General features: G+C 32.7%; 1 protein-coding gene across 5 annotated transcripts in view; it reads right to left on the bottom strand.

Annotated features, from left to right (window-relative positions):
- Nucleotides 1-17,303, bottom strand: part of robo1 (roundabout 1) — a 170,445-nt gene that overhangs the window by 39,327 nt on the left and 113,815 nt on the right. For all 5 annotated transcript variants that reach the window (XM_070647020.1, XM_070647015.1, XM_070647018.1 and 2 more), the window contains 3 exons: nucleotides 15,952-16,082; nucleotides 10,631-10,908; nucleotides 6,509-6,710 (listed from right to left, as the gene is read on the bottom strand). In XM_070647020.1, coding sequence (XP_070503121.1) covers nucleotides 6,509-6,710; nucleotides 10,631-10,908; nucleotides 15,952-16,082 — 611 coding nt within the window. The remainder of the gene's footprint in view (nucleotides 1-6,508; nucleotides 6,711-10,630; nucleotides 10,909-15,951; nucleotides 16,083-17,303) is intronic.

Genomic DNA, 17,303 nt, shown 5'->3' with positions numbered 1-17,303 from the left:
TTTTTGGCCGGTATTTTTTCAAAGTAATTTCAACTAAAGTCGACAGTATTTAAATTTTCAGGAATAATACCCTTAAAATTGATATTGGTTAACTTTACATTGGAAATTGGCTGACGAAAATCAGCTATAGAGCTAGCTTTAGATGCCATATAAGGGAAGCCTTGGATCACAATTGATCAGAACGGCCAGTGAAGTAAGGAAGATAGCATTTCCTCAAAAACTGCGCTCTATCCACCCCAACCCATTCCATCCCAACTCAATTTTTATGCTTCATTCACTATTCAGAAGTTCACTATTCTTTTTTCAAGTCTTTCAATTCCTTTCTTCGTTTAAATTGCCGCAAGTTGAAAATTCTAAAGCAGTAAAACTGAATAATATTTTTTTTTGTATTCCTCATCTGCAGAACAATGTATGTAGTTTTAAAAAGTTAGTTGTGAAACAAGAGAAAAAACTACCGTAATTCAATGCAATACGGCGTCGGCAAAAAACTTTTTCCATCCACATTCGCATGCATTATTTCCTGCTGTGCTGATGTTGAAGCGTAAAGTGCATGCGAGGACTTTTTTTACCGACTTTATGCATGCTTGACTAGTTTGTATGGAGGATGGAAATTTACCTTTTTTTTGGTACAGACAAGTCAGATATTTTAAATTAATTAAGAACTTTTTATAATGAAATTATTTTGATAAATGTGGTTGACTGGAACTGAACGTTAATCCATTCAATCTTTTTCCTTATGGCAAACTTCAATAGCAGCATAAAGCTATTTAACAACAAAAAAAAATCCTCATTTAACGATTCGTTCAATTCAAGAACAATAGAAAAGAAGGTACAAGTATGAAAAGCATGAAAGAATGAAGTTTTATGTACTTAAAGTGACTGAAGTGCATCAGTGTTGTTGATGTTGTTTAAGAGATGCTTTTTGTAAGTTTCGAAGTATTTGCGAGAGTGTTTTGAGTAGTTTTTTGAGAGTCAGTGAAGCTGAATGTTGATAAAGCTTCGACATGCGACAGTTACAGTTTATAGAGGGAATGTGAGAGCTTTTTTGGAAGCTATTGTATTGAGGTGGTAGCTTGTCAAGTTTGGATGGCCGGAATGTGCGGACATACACTTCATACAAGCTAGGTGACATTGCCAGCAACAGAGTTAGGTGGAAAGCCTTTTGTTTTAATCTAAGCTCAACATAGGAACATGGCTGCCCAGTAAGTAAGAAAGTAAGGCTGGAAGTAGTCAGAATTAAGGATTTAGACCAGTATTATACAGACTGTGTGCCCGACATACCAGTACATCGCCAAAATGCTCTGATCTGCATACTGTCGTGGCTTATCACCAAAGTGTGTCGTGGCATTAAAAAACTTGGACAAAACTGATTTATATCATCTGCACATTAACTTCCAACTACTTCAAACTCTCCTCCTAAACACAGCACAAGACAAAAGCCTTTTATCCCCAGCAATTCTCTCACAAAATCCAGCTAAACTTTAAAAACAATTCAAACTACTGTTGCTGCCGTTAGTTGCAACAACAGCACAAAAAAGGTGCAATAATTTTCATTTTCTTATCATCCAGCACAGATGGAATTAAAAGTCTTAACTACATTTTATTATTATTTTATGTAGTCACATTCCATTTTTTTCTATACAATAAAAATGCATAAAGTTGAAAATTGCCATGAGAAATAATTTCATCTTTCAGATGCCATTTTTTTTAAATGGAAAGTAAAGGTGTTGCTGTGTGAAATTTATTCTTATTCTTTTCTTAACCACCGCATAATTGTCTTAAACTCGAGTTATCTGGTGTACTTCCTGCTTGTTCTTGTTGCAGTTTTTCTACTGAGTCTTTTGAGTTTGGGGGTTGTTTGTGGATGATGTCTTGTGGAATTGGGAATTTTGAAGATGCATAGCTTTAATATAGCTGATCAAGGAGATTGTAAGCTATTCGAGAAATTAGGAGCAATGTACAGGAAATATGGCAATGATACACAAGTCATAAGGTGCATAATAGATAACAAAGCTGATCCTAGGCCAGCGTGGCTCTCATCAAAGACTAGATTCGGTGAAATCGGAGCTTAAAGACATATTTACGTTTGTCCGGAGTCGGATTGTTTGCCTTTTCTACGACGTGTGCCTACCGGGCAAGTGGAAATCGATGCTATAGTAATAATGTTCGCATGAGCATTCCAGTCTTGGTTTTTGGAGCTGATTAAACAGAATCTGTTGAACAATAAGATTCTGACCTACAATTTAGAAGGTTCAAGATTAGACCCTAGACCCAAGACTGCAAGGGTCTTTAGAATGCGGATAAATGCCTCAATGTGTAACAATAGCTTGTGTCTTAGTCTAATCATCGATAGTAATTGGATCCATATCCTTAGTCATAGACGAGTACTCTGATATTTGTAGATTTGAGCCAACATATGCCACTAAACTCTAGATTCCACCATTGAACATCACAATTGAACATCTCCCATTTAACTTGCTAACTACTCAAATATTATTATACATTAAAGAATGAAAACTGTTGAAACAATGTGCAGCTAATGACTATCATTTATTCATGTTATGATCACATTTACCTATTCAACATTCGCCTTCAAAGCTTTCATAGCTTCAATGAATAGAATATTATTTAATGAAGATTATGCTTTCCATGATAATAAAAAAATTGCCACTGAATATATATAATAAAAAAAAGAAGTTGTATTATGCTATAAATATATGGATTAAAAGTGTCTCGAATCGCAGTTATGCTGCTCGTCAGACAGGAGAATAAAATTTCATGGTGAAAATTTTCGAATAACAGTTTGAAAACGAACGAGAGCATTAAAAAAGTATCAAAAATGGATTAAAGTTCTTTTTTCCTTTCAATTCTTACTTTAGAGACAGTAAAATGACAAAAAAAATGTATTTTTTTGAAATAAGAACTCGCTTTGAAGTTAAAGTGGGTAGTAAAAAGATCGGGAGATATGAGCATTTTGAAAAGGATTTATGAGAGATTTTGAGCGACGATAAAAGAAATGAACATTTGATTGTAGTAATTCTATTTAAAATAGTAAAATTTTTATGCTGAGTCAAAATCGTGCAATTTTTTGAAGAATAAATTTCAGTATTTATTTTTCAAGTCTCGTCATTTACAAGAGACAAAGAACACTATCCATAAAAATCCATGAAAAAACCGAGTGTATGGGGTCAGGCGGTAGTCTGAGTGGACAGACTACATGCGATTTAATACAGTCATTAAATTATGCTAGCAGAAAAAACAATAACTGACTTAATGGTGATCTGACATCACAGTGTCTTCAATTTGACTCAAATGTCTCATAACGGCAATATAGTAAGCTTACTGGGGAGCATGCTCCTCGTTTGATCAAGAAACCAAAGATTCAAGGAACATTGCCCAAAAGATTCTCTACAAATTAAGTCACAATTCCTACATTTTAGAGAGTCAAGCCCCCAAACCCAAAATCCCATCTTATCCCTCCATTCCAACATAATCATCTAACTATTCCCTTTAATCAGCTTAACAAATTCCACAAAACTTCTTCAACATCAGGAAAAAAAATCCCAAAAAAAAGAAAAACTTTTAATCCTGCTTAATTAACTATTCAAATCCTCACCATCCACCTGCATATAACTTAAATCCCTTATCTTCCTACATACTGTCACATCCACCCAAAAAAAAAATCCCAATTAATTCTTATCAAACATCTCACTAATTCTATTTTTCCACTTGACCACAGTCATCGTCATGCCGTCTCCTACTAATTTAACCTCTTTCACATTTCGAATTCTAATCTTAAACCATTTTTCATTTTTACCATTGAATTCTAATCTTAAACCATTTTTCATTTTTACCATTGTTGACTTTTTGTCAATGAGAGAGTTCTTGATCGGTCAAATGCTAATTTTGCACAGTTCAGCTACCCGAAATGAGCAAACAAAGGTATGGTATGATAGAAAACTATTTCCGGAATGGTATATTGCTTATACAAGGATGAGAGTCAATGGAACGAAATGAGACATGATGTTGATAAAAAAAAGGGATTCAAAAGAAGAATGGAATGAAAGAAGCAGAAAAAAAGTTTTTTTCTATGCTTTTGTGGTATTTGAGGTATTTTAGGTCGTGTGCAGCCTATGGGTTATTTGACATCATTTTGCTTCAATGAATTCCATTGAGAGTCATCTGCTTATACCATTATGGGTAGGAGGGGGATGTAACTTGAAGGGAGAGGCTGCAAGATGGATGAATAAGTCAAGATGGAACGAACAAGCCAAGATACAGCAAGAAACTCAACTCAGACTTCATGAAAGCTCAATAATTTCGTCCACATCCACAACAATCCCCCTAGTATCCATTCTCTTCATGTCCATGTCCATTCCACATAATTGCGAATAGAACTGACTATTGTGTACATAGACAGCCGTACAAATAAAGCAGCACAATACATAATGAGATGAAATATAAGGCCGACATAGAATTAAATGGATTTAACAGATTTAAGCGTCAATCATTTGAGTAGGTATGTGCCACACAAAAGTGCCTGATTATGTTTGCTCAATTGACTTTAGTTCCCTTTCATGAGATGGATGCCTTTTTTTTCTGTAATGCTTGATTATAGAGTCGTGATCTTTGACTTTTGTTCGTTTTTTTTTTTTTGCATCATCCTCAATTCTATGCTCTATGTTCAGTTTTAATGGACAATTGGATATCGCGATTATTGAATCAATCCGGCACGCGGGTAATTTTCAAAAAGATTTTTTTTCCTCTTTTGCCTTCTTTACTTTGTTGTTCACAAAAAAAAAGGCATGCGATATGATTTTAATCGCAATTCACAATGGCATTTCATTCATACCGCAATTTATAATTCATCAGAGATATATGCTCAATTACATAGTACACTGAGACGTAATTTTAGTGTTTATTTTTCTCTTAATCACGTTTTAATTGTTAATTACAGTGACTATTCAGCCTTTGCTTTTAGTGGCTTGGTCACTTTTTGAAATCGAGACTTTTTTCGTCAATTTTTAGTAGCTAGTGGGTCGGGATATTCATGATTTTGAGGTGTTTGTGGGTGAAACAACAAGCTCACGCGATTGTCTGTGTAAACTGATAATTAAAGCTGTGATTAAGATGACGTGAGCTGAGCCTAAATCTAGTTTTGATTACAGAATGACGGGCGTTATTAGGCATGACTCATGCTGCTCACAATAAATAATTTTTAATTTGAAAGCTATAACTAGAATGTGCTAGATTGTGACTGCATGATAACCTTTAATATAAGGATTGGTTTATGAATGGTTTGTGGATATTTAGTAAGGTTAAGGCTGCTCTAGGGTATGGTCGAGTGTCCTGTGAAGTCTATGGACTGCTGCAAGGCCCAGACTATAGTTATTAGATATACCTAGATGGTGGCTCATATGCTAAGGTTCAAGCTGCTTTAGGGTATGGCCGACTGTCCTGTCAAGTCTATCGACTGTCGCATACCCTAGACTTTAATCCTAGGACATGCATTGATGCAGATTCATATGCTACATTAAAACAGACATCCACCTCATAAAACCCAATTTTAAAGCTCATTTCCGTCTCTTTCCAAACCACAAAATACCAAAAAAGTTATCAGCATCATCATCATCACAACATGACAATACCTAAAGCAATTTACGCACATTTTTTCCATTCCAGTGAGAAAAAAATTGTCCACAAATTACATTCAGCTATAGTAAACAATGAATTGATTGTAGATATTCAACAATATGTGTGAAATAAAGAGAAAAAATGAGATTCCTGGCAAATAAACAAACATGAACGTGTGCTCATTATGACCAAAGCGAAATGTCTCAATTACTGCATCGTCATTCAGTTATTTTTCGCAATTTACTCAGTATTTTTCGAGACTTTATCGGATCGCTTTGTATATACGAATAAATAAAGGCACAAGTTGATTTCGTTGTATAGTTATGATGATGATGAGGAAATAAGATTGAAATTGGGTATGAAAAATAGCAGAGGAGAAAATGATTCCCAGCATGTGATGCTTTCTGCATGAGAAAAAGGTCATAGTCATTTTGAGTAACCTTTTTGTATTGAATGAAAATTATACACAGAAAGAAGTCTTTATGGTGATTTTTTTGTCAGATTTTTTGAGGTTAAAATGAGAAAATTTGAGATTTAAGTTCAAAATTTGATCTCAAAAATCAAAATTTGATCTGTAAATTCAAAATTTGGATCTTTATGTTCAATACTTGATCTTCAAGTTCAAAATTTGATCTTCAAGTTCAAAATTTGATCTTCAAGTTCAAATTTTGGTCTTCATGTTCAAAATTTGGATCTTCAAGTTCAAAATTTGATCTTCAAGTTCAAATTTTGGTCTTCATGTTCAAATTTGGATCTTACAACTCAAAATTTGATCTTCAAGTTCAAAATTGGACCTTAAAATTCAAAATTTTCCAAAACAATCTGACAAAATCATCACATGATTCATAAAATAATTCTAAAAATAACAACTCACCGTCAATCTTCAACGTTCCACTCTGTATGACTTCAAAGCGTTTATTCACATGCAACGGTGCACCATCTTTAGACCATTTAATATCAGGCGTAGGCGATCCACCTGCCCGACACAATAATGTCGCAACGCTCCCCTTCGGTAATGTTTGATTCGTTGGCCCAATTTTTATAATTGGTGGTGGTATGTCATCAACAGAATTTACCTATAAATAACACAAAAAAAGAGGTATTTTGAGAACAGAATTTCGAGTAAATGAATGATTAATTTATGTAAATATTGATTCAGTAATTTTGGGCATGCTTCCTGTAATAGCGTCAATGCCACCCTTCTGTTTAATCAACAAAATAAAAATAATCCCCTCAATTTACATGTTTTTGTGGTTAAACAAACATTTTTCTTTCCTTATCAATTGATTTATCTACGACTTCAATTTTCGACATTAGAAAAATAGAAAATTTGATTATTTGAGGATTAACGTACGCACATGCCAAGTGCTTTTTTGCTACTTTTCAGGCTTATTTTAATGTTTTGTGTCGTTTAATAAATGAATAGCATTGATTAATACGATAGGATATGATAGGAATTGTGTCTGTATATATGCTCATAGTAATTTATCTTCGATTATACAGGAAAAGGGATGGAATGAACAATTTTCATGTCGAAAGACAAGAAATGAGGAAGTTGAAAGTTGTGATTATTTATATTGTCGAGAATGAGAGACAAATGGGGAGTGGAAGTGGAAAATTGCTTTAAGTATACTGTCAATTAAGTGAGCTTGCGGCTTTTGGTGTTTTAAAATGGAATGGATGACAGAAGAAGAAGAATTATGGATGTAATTTAATAGCTTTATTGTAGGATTTATTGAGATTTTTTAAAGAGAATACCATAACTAGAGATAGTAGATCTTTAATGTGGATGGACAGACTTGACTTTTATGGAGTCTGGGGTCTAGTTGATGTGTCTTTTTGGACTTTTTGAGTATGAATTCTCAAAGTCCTGTCAATTATGACTCTGAACAGCATAATATAATAGCTAGAGTGCCGCGTTGTCCAAAAGTTACAAGAGTATGATCTTATAATGGCTAAATTGAAAGATTTTACCAGAAGCTGGCCAAAAGGAAGGCACTTGTTATTTTAAGGTAGTAAAAAATAAAAAATAAATGTATATCGATTTAAAACAAGATATTTTCTTCATCTTAGGAATCGAACCCGATTATAGCTTCTAAAGCAACTCCGAGTAATGGATCTTGGATGTCATTCGAACCATTGAACTATTGAAGACTTCCCGATTAAATTGCTAACTGCAAATATAAGTTGCACTTTTATCGATATGATAGTAAAGCACAAAATTGCCCTGACTGCACCATGACAGCTGATTCTCTCCAATTATTACAGCACAAAATTCGATTTTCTTCATCATGTCGCTCATAGTGTCACATTTTGTCAGCCTAACCATCAAAAAATTCCAAAACACTTCAAACGTCTTCAACACAACTTTAACATCCACAAATCCCATCAAATCCCCCAATTTACAAAATTTTTATTCCTCTTAAATTCAAATTTCATCTCAAAAAATTGTCATCACAAAAAAATAAATAAATTTTTATTTGATTGTCATTCGACTTTATCTAGCTTTATCTTCTAAGTAAAAATCTCTTAAATTTCCATTCCGACGAAAAAAACGAAATCAAATGAAAAGAAAGTTTAATACGGCAAGGAAGAAACTCTTTGGAAGAAGTCACGATAAATCTAAATCCACTTTATCTTTAACACATTTAAATGCTTTGGAATGTCTCTTTTGTAATCTCAAAGGACCCTCGTTACGATTTTTTGCGTTCCTAATTTTCATAATTTAAACTGATAAGATAAGACACAATGGAAGTTTACAGACAAAGGCTGTGTGTGCAATTTTAAAGTCACTGTTTTTTTTTGGTACGCTTTAATAACTTCCCGAAGTTTTTCTTTCTTTCTTTTTTGCTCTTCAGACATAATCATTAGTTAAGTACAAAAGAAGGAGGAAAGCGAAAGTGAAACAAAAGGAAATGAATGAAAATCGAGGCTAGAGGGGTCTTTTGGCAGCTGTGATATAAAAAACTTTGTTTTTACAACAAAAGAAAAGTAGAGAAAATTTTGTTTTGCTTCCTATTTCTAGCAGTTTTTTTTGGAGAGTTCTAGGATGGATGGATATTAAGAATGTGGATGTTCATAAATGAGGTATTGAATTGAGGAAATGGGTGTAGCGTCCATATTATTATTCGCTGGCCGTAAAGAACAAGTGTGGACAATGGCCTCCCTCAGTTGAGGCCTAAAGCTGGCTCTATAGCTGGCTACCGCTTGCCAATTGTATAATGTAGCGTCCATATGACGTATATATTTCGTCTTTAGGTTGTACTACGGTCAGCACGAAGAAGAAACTAAATTTTGACTCATTTCACAAAATATCCGAAAGAACGCCAGTCGTTTCAAATATTTGATAGGCTGAGCATGTGTTAGACCTGTAGAAGCGCCCTTAAGCAGAGCTCAAAGTCGAGATGAGTCAACCAGAGTCGGTTTGATTTCTTTCAATTGCTGCAAGTTTGCTGCTTTAAATGTGTCGATTACGAGCTCTGCCATTAAGAGATGTCGTCAATTGATTGCATGGAATTCCAAAGAACTCATACTATGAAGCTGTTGAACGCACTAGTATTGCACTTGCAGTTGGGAACTGCTAAGAGGTAGCCAGTGATAGAACTAGCTTTATGCAACAGCTATGAGAGGTCATAGCTCAAAATTGGCCTATATACCTAGCTAAATAAGCAAGTAAGTAAAGACAATCCTTCCAAATCCCATTTCCGATTGACAGAATTCATGCACAACCCCAAACTACAGAAAAGAAATTAATAACAGCAAAAAATAAAGAACCAGAAATTTTTCCTCGGTTAATAAAAGAAAATCTGTATTTGCAATAAAGCTTAATACCCAAAAAAGAGAAGCAATTTATTTGATACAGCCTCACTTCCATTTTCATCATATCCAATACAAAACAATTGAATTGAAGCTGAGGGAAAGCGCATAATAAAAAAATTTCTGGGAAATATTCGACGACGCAATCTCATTTTTTTTTGTGCTGATAAAGAAAAATAGGAAAATTTCTGTTTCCTTTTTGAACAAAAGGCAATAACAATGACTGGATGTAGAGGGAAAAATTGGGGGATTCATGAAAAAAAAAGAGGAATATCATCATGATGATTTAATGACGAGCAAAACATTAATCTTTAATTTTGTACTACAATACATAAAAAAAATTGTATGAAAATATATTCTTTGTGTGCTGCTTTTTTCGCATTTGTTGTTTCCTTTTTTGTAGCATGTTTTGTTGGGTATGGTGGGGGTTTTGGACTTGCAGATTTTCTGATTTTATGTTTAGTATTTTTTGGGATTTTTTTTGAGGTATTTTGGATGATAATGGAGGGTTTGGGGCAACAAAAGAGCAGATATCATCGTAAGTCATGAAATGACAGTAGGAACTAGCTTTTGGTGACCTAGTGGATTCGATTCTTGGGGCTGCTAAGCTCATAAGGTGTGTTCTTCATTATATTCATATTTTTACAACTTGACTACTAATGCTACTCTACATTAGAAGCCTTTTTATAAGACGAGGTAGGTTAAAGTATCTCGAGAGGAACAAACCAAGATTCCAACATATATCCTGCACATGAAAATGTCAATTCATTCCAAATCCAATCAATTCCCATCTCTTCAACCCAACACTTCTGATTCCAAAACATATCTAGGTAAACTGCGTCTACAACCACCTCAACCTTCCAATCTATAATCCCTCAACTCACATTCATGTGTGTCATGAGCAGCCTTTTTATCCAAAAGCAACGAATGAAAAAAACTGAACGAAGTAGAGTGAAAAAATATTTGTATAGCATACACAACATATGAATGGGACGTGTATTTGTATGTAATAAATGAGGAAAATTAACACTCTCGGCACATATGAGCCATAAATATTCTATTTTAATGGTGAAATATACAAGCAGTAGCAACACGAAATAATACTTTTTTTTTGGTGTTGTTGCCATCACTTTTAATTGCATTAAAATAAGAATCCCAAAAGGGATATGTAAATACTCACTTCTAAAAATGCTCTCGTTGTTCCTGATCCAGCAACACTGAATGCTGAACATACATAATATCCAGCATCTTCTTTTTTGACTGTTTTAATTTCAAGGGTTCCTTCCAACGTCACATGATGACGACCGTAAGTGTTATCTGGAAACATCAGCTCTTGTGAGCCTTCCTTTGTCCAATAAACTGACGGCTGTGGATTTCCAGATGCGATACATTCAAATTTAGCTAATCCATTGATTGCAATCTTGACATCTTGTGGTTTTGTGTCAAAAACTGGCAGTGCTGTGGATGGAAAAAATAAATGAGAATTAATTAAAAGTTTAATGAGCATCGAGGGGTAGAATTTGATCGATCAATTAAAATTAATCTCTTGCGTGTCATCTTTCGGATGTATCAGCATATCCCCTACCATAATATCATCAATGCTGCATGCTGATGTGATAATTTTTAAAACTTTATAAATTTCATCCAAATGCGATTATGAGAATTGAGATAATTAGAAATCGATGACTCTTTCCACTACTCAGCTCTTCTGTCTCATTTAGTATTAATGCTATTATGTGACAGAAGCAACAATGGAAGATAGACTAACAAATTTGCGAATAATATTCATTTATGCAATGAACATATAACGTTATTAGTTAATGAATATATGAATATATTTTCTGTCTTTTAATAGATAAATTAATGACTGCATAATGTGGATTGAGATATTGTGAAAATTTGCATTTTGGGAATATACTGGAACTAGAATTGTTCGTTTTTTAGTGATAAATTTTATATTTAATTTGAACATTTTGTTTAATTAAGAGATGCAGTTTTGTGTTGTCTAAAGGGACATATGGCATAAAGTTAAAATATTTTTGTTAAAATAAAGTTTGGAAATTAAATTTTATTTTCGAATTTGCATTGTCATGAGATTAATATTATTGTGAAAAGTTTTGGAGTTGACATGAAAGTTGATCGAAGAGCTGTTATTAGTTTCGGTAGCTAAACACGTTTAGAAGACCTATGCGATGTATTTAGCATGTTTTAGTCATTATATCAAACCCAGATAGCAGAATTAATTGTGGAACTGTCACAAAGTCAGCATGAAATCTTTCTAACGCCTTATCTTAGATTTTTTCAAGCCATGTGCCACTCAAGAAAATTAAATTGGCCTATAAACTACATCGGGACCATCCCAAGCAGCACAATGTATTTGATAGAGTGTCAATAAGTCATCACCTTTAAGGACCCACTTTAGAGTGCCCTGACATTTCATGAAGTCTTTGTATATACAGCAGGGTATGTAGTTTGAACCTCAAAATCAACAATTTTGCCATAAAATTGCTAGAAAGTACTATTGGAAGAATATGACTCCATGAAGGTGTGAAGTAGGATTCGACGTGCACCAGGCACCAAATCAACATGACGCTGTCTTAATGTATCATTTCCGACTCCTTATACTATCCGAAATTAAGTTCAAAGTTCATCAAAATTCTCAAACATCAACAATTCCCTCAAAATTCCAACATAATTATCTAATCCAATAATGATAAAATCACATACTTAATACTGCATATTAATACACATTAAATAACTAAAGACAACTTGCGAATCTGCTAAGGATTTACAATTGTTTAATTGGATGATTAATTTGAATTCTCATTAGTCGAACAATTAAATTGTTCTTATTATTATGCAATAACAATTGAATCCAATGTGGCAAGCAATTATGCCAAACACAAAAGCCTTCAAAATCAAGTTGAAAATGTATTGAATAATATTTTGGTAATTAAAAAAGATCAAAAGTCTGACTACATGATAAACATGATTTGAATTGTATATAATAAGAGTCATTGTTGTCGGGTATTCTTATAATGAGCTATACGACAGATTATATCACTTGGATTTAAATATTCATCACTAATTCACATTGAATCCTCACAAAAAAAACTCTTAATAATTTTAATTGAACCATCAATTATTCCAATAAAAAAACTTCTTATTTTTTATCTCAAAAATTCTTTCAAAACACTCAGCTAGACTTCATTATATCAGAGGCATCATTAAAAGCAATAAAATAATTTATATTTCACTTCAAATTTAGACATCATCAATTTATTTTTCCCGAGTTCTAAAAATACAACAAAAAGTAGAGGAACTTCATGTTTTAATATTGAAACGTAAATTGTGAGTAATTAATGGAATCAAGAAATCATTTATTCATTGGAATTCGTTCGTTAAATCATAGATTTTTGATATTTCGAGAAGAATTTTAACTAAGAACTTTTATTTTGGTTGTTGGAAATAGAAATAAGCATTGTGCGGAGATGTTGAGTGTTATGTGGCGCGCAATTGTTGTGCAAAGACTGATTTTCATTTGAAGAGCAACTGAGACTTGCAGCTCAACAGTTGTGCAAGTCTTTTTTTGGTATTCAACTGTTGCACAGGTCCTTTTATGGCACGCAACTGTTGTGCAGGAACTAATTGTTTTATAGCGAGCTAATGTTGTAAAGGGAATAATTTTATATGACTTGAAACTTATATTGGGTCTAATTTTAAAGTTGCGCAACCGTTGCTCATGAACTAAATTATTTGGCGTTCAACTGTTGCACAAGGACAAATTTTTGTATGTAACGCAATCGTTGTGACATTTTATGGTGTGCAACTGTTGTGTAAATATTTTTCATGGCACAGAACTGATGTATAGACACTTTTTATGTCACGCAACTGTTGTATAAAGATACTTTTTAAAATTTTTTTAGGCCGGGCTTCTGCAAAAACCAATATATACATAATATGCAACTGTTGTGAACAGATATCAATTTTCATGTGACGCGCAACTGTGGCAAGAAAATAAATTTTTATATATTGCGCAACCATAGTATGAAACGTATTTAAGAGACACCGCCGAATTTCTTTACTTTAGCGCCCCACAAAAAATATGATCAAGATTAATCGAAGATACTCAATTAACGACTCATGAAATGGAAGAAATGAAGAAGAATTAAAATTTGTTTTTTCCTTCTTCGTATTTACAACATCCACAATGTACACACAAAAAATTCTACATCCTCAATTCTTCTTCTTGTGTAAAAACAAAAATCTAAAAGAAAAATTGTTGAAGTGTAATTAATTTTAATTAGTGGATTTAGACGTAAATTACAAGATTAAATAACTAACATTCAAGAGATCATTAATGAAAGAAAATAGAAATAATCTGAAATATAACATTTGAGTACAATAAGTCAAGTCTATACGCTTTTATTATCACATTATACAGAGTTTTTTTTTTTTGTTTTTTTGCAATCATGTACATAGAATTCAATTCCGCCTCTAGCTTTTCTTACCGCTTCGCTCGAGTAAACATGAAAAATCGTAATTTTATTGCTTTCTTCTTTATTTTGAATATTCAAGCATTAAAATATAATGAATAGAATTTTAGATATGTAAAGAGAATTACTCATTATGTGCTGCCAATTTTTATTGTTCGAATAATCAAAGAATAAGAGACAAAGCTTTTGATATAAAAATTGTTGGGTATGGGAAAGTATGGAAACTTATGAGATATACAGCGTTTCTTAATACTTGATTTTAATTTAAAAGTAAAATTTTCGAATTTTGAGAGTTAAATTTTCGAATTTCGAAAGTTAAATTTTCGAATTTCGAAAGTGAAATATTCGAATTTCGAAAGTGAAATTTTTGAATTTCGAAAGTGAAATTTTCGAATGTTGAAAGTGAATTCTTGAATTTCGAAAGAAAAATTTTCGAATATCGAAAGTAGAATTGTAAATTTTGAAAGTGCAAAGTTTTAATTTTGAAAATAAAATTTTCGAATATCGAAAGTGAAATTTTCGAATATCGAAAGTGAGAGTTTCGATTATCGAAAGTGAGATTTTCAAAACTAAAGTTTTGAATTTCAAAAGAGCAAATGTTTAATTTTGAAAATGAACTTTTCAAACTACGAAAGTGAAATTTTCGAATATCGAAACTTAAATTTTCGAATTTCGAAAGTTCAATGTTTAACTTTAAAAGTGTAATAGTGCGATTTTTCTCAAATAAGTCATGTCTTATATGGAACATAAAGTTCTCATGATTCCTAAAAATAGCAATCCTAAAAGAGTCACAAACTGCCCATCATAACTAATTAACTTTAATGCTAATCTCTCTCATAAAACTACAGCCTTTTTTCACATCATGAATCTTTTCTTCTCCATGTCTCTCGCTACAAATTCAAAGAGAAGGCGAAACTTTCAGTCTATTCAAAACTACTGTTTCTGCTGTTTATTGCAAAAAAACCCATTATTATCTCAGATTATAATTGTTAATTAATGAAGTATAAATAAAATACTAAAAATAAAAAACTTTTTTTTATTATTTCTCTTTTCCTCTTGTATTCTGAATATGTCTATTTATCTATCTATCCGACTGTATGGGATGTACATTCATTTGCAGTGTTTGAAGAGATATGGAAGGCATGTTTGTAACAGCGAACAAAGACTTAAATAAGAATTTTTATAGGTACATATTTGGGAGGAGAATTGAGTTGAAGAGGAATTAAAGGCTTGATCTAAGACGCAAAACTAAAATCTGGTGCAATTTAAGTCAAATTTTTATTTTCGAAAATGAAATTTCGAATTTCGAAAGTGAAATTTTGAATATTAAAGGTTAAATTTTCGAATTTCGAAATTTCAGTTTTAGAATTTAAAAAGAATAAATTTTGAATTACGAATGTGAAATTTTCGAATTTCGAAAGTGAACTTTTGAATTTTGAAAGTACAATTTTGGATTTCGAAATTGAAGTTATGAATTTTAAAAGTAATTTATTCAATTTCGAAAGTGAATTATTCGAATTTCGAAGGTAAAATTTTCGAATTTCGAAAAAAAAATTTTCGAATTTCGAAAAATTCAATTCTTCAATTTATCCAAATCCAATCCCAAAATGCAAATAAAACCCATTCAATTATGCAAAAATCCACACTCAATAACTCGATATGTAGAAGCAGTTCGTGCATCGATTGATATTATTTCTTAGTTCAAATCGAAACGAGTGAGTGAGTGAGAGAGAGACCATTAAAAGTCATGAATGAAGGGACGATAAGCGATAACGTGTTGGAAATTGTAATGTTTTTTTTTCTCCCAATCGAACTTTGAACTTAATTTTCATTTTCTTTTCCTTTTTATTTTATATTGTCGATACATGACCGTTGTGATAGTCATCAAATTGAAAATTGTATACTTTTTCATGTACAGCAACTTTATTTAAATATTTTTCAATACCCGAATCGATTGACCCCGGAATATAATCAACACATAAGAGAGAAACAAGTAGATACTTACAATTAACAATCAATTGTGCTTTAGAGCTGATTTGGCCGACGCTATTGTGTGCTTCACAAATGTACGTTCCCTCGTCGCTCGGCAGTACATTCTTTATGACCAAACTCTTATCTCCATCCAGAATTTCAGCTCTGAAAACGATAAAAACAAAAAAAAATGTAGTAAAAATTTGATATGAAATAGGAAATAAATAAATAACAATCCCCGCTAGAAAAAAAGGCATAAAAATATATCGATACACATTGGTAGGGAACGGCGAGCAACACGATAATGTTGGATACAGTTGTTGTTTGTGGTCCCTTTCCACCTCACCCGCAAAAATATAATTTGAAGTGAGAGCACAAAATTTTCAAATCGTAAAGTACAAAAAAAGAAAAAAAAGTGCCAGTAACCACTTCCACATACTAGTTAGAATCGTTGCCATTCCCAAGAGTACACCCAAATGTTTCAACGACAATAGCACCAACATTTTCGTGTGTATATTTATATCCGGTAAAACTTTTTTTTTTTCATATTATAGGTAATGTATGTACCGGCAGAGATGAAAATCGATTAAGCTATACTTTTTTTTGAAAAATAGGTGTAGTGAGAATCATATGGGAAATTGATGCCACAGATATAACCTATGTACACCGGCACATGATTTTCATTTTAAATGGATTGTATGGTGAAACAATTTTTCAATGTCTCATGTATATGCTCATTGTTAATGATAAATTAGTAAGGATTGTCATGGGTTAGGTGGGAATGAGGCGCAGTTGGATGATTTAAGGATCATGAAGTGCTGTGTGAAGGAATTCATAAGAATACGTTGGTTGGGTGACCAGTTGGTGCTCTTTGAAAGCCTAAAACACAAATTGTTACATTTAATTTGACTTTGTAGCTTATTCCGCTAAACTAACCTTCAAAGTACCTCTAAATCACACCCTCCATCAACCTCTCCCCAATCAACCCCTCAGCATGCTCCATAAACGCCATGACAGCCCATCAAAACTACAAAGTATCCAACTCATCATCCAGAAAACTCCCCAAAAACACTTCAAAAGCTTGGTTTGGTATGAGAACAAAATCATTATATTGAAAATATTTTCAGATACACAAAATGTCATGGAACATAGAGAAAAAAGAAATATAATTCATGTATGTGGCATTGGCAAAAAGTTTTCAAATTAAAATACTGAAAAATATTTTTTTAGGTGAACAAATTTTCATTTGAAAATGTAGTTTTGTGCTTTTAATGAGAAGCGACATAATGTGTTGTGTGTGAATGGTATTTGGAAATTGGTAATTATTAGGGGATTTATTAGATGGTTTTTTGTTTTGGGTGGGTAATCGGGACTGTATCGAGTTGA

This window comes from Chironomus tepperi, unplaced genomic scaffold, assembly GCF_022539635.2.
Source record: "Chironomus tepperi strain 1889 unplaced genomic scaffold, CSIRO-AGI_Ctep_v1 contig_369, whole genome shotgun sequence".
NCBI lineage: Eukaryota > Metazoa > Arthropoda > Insecta > Diptera > Chironomidae > Chironomus > Chironomus tepperi.
The sequence above is the reverse complement of the archived record's forward strand: the minus strand, read 5'-3'. Positions and strand labels throughout refer to the sequence as shown.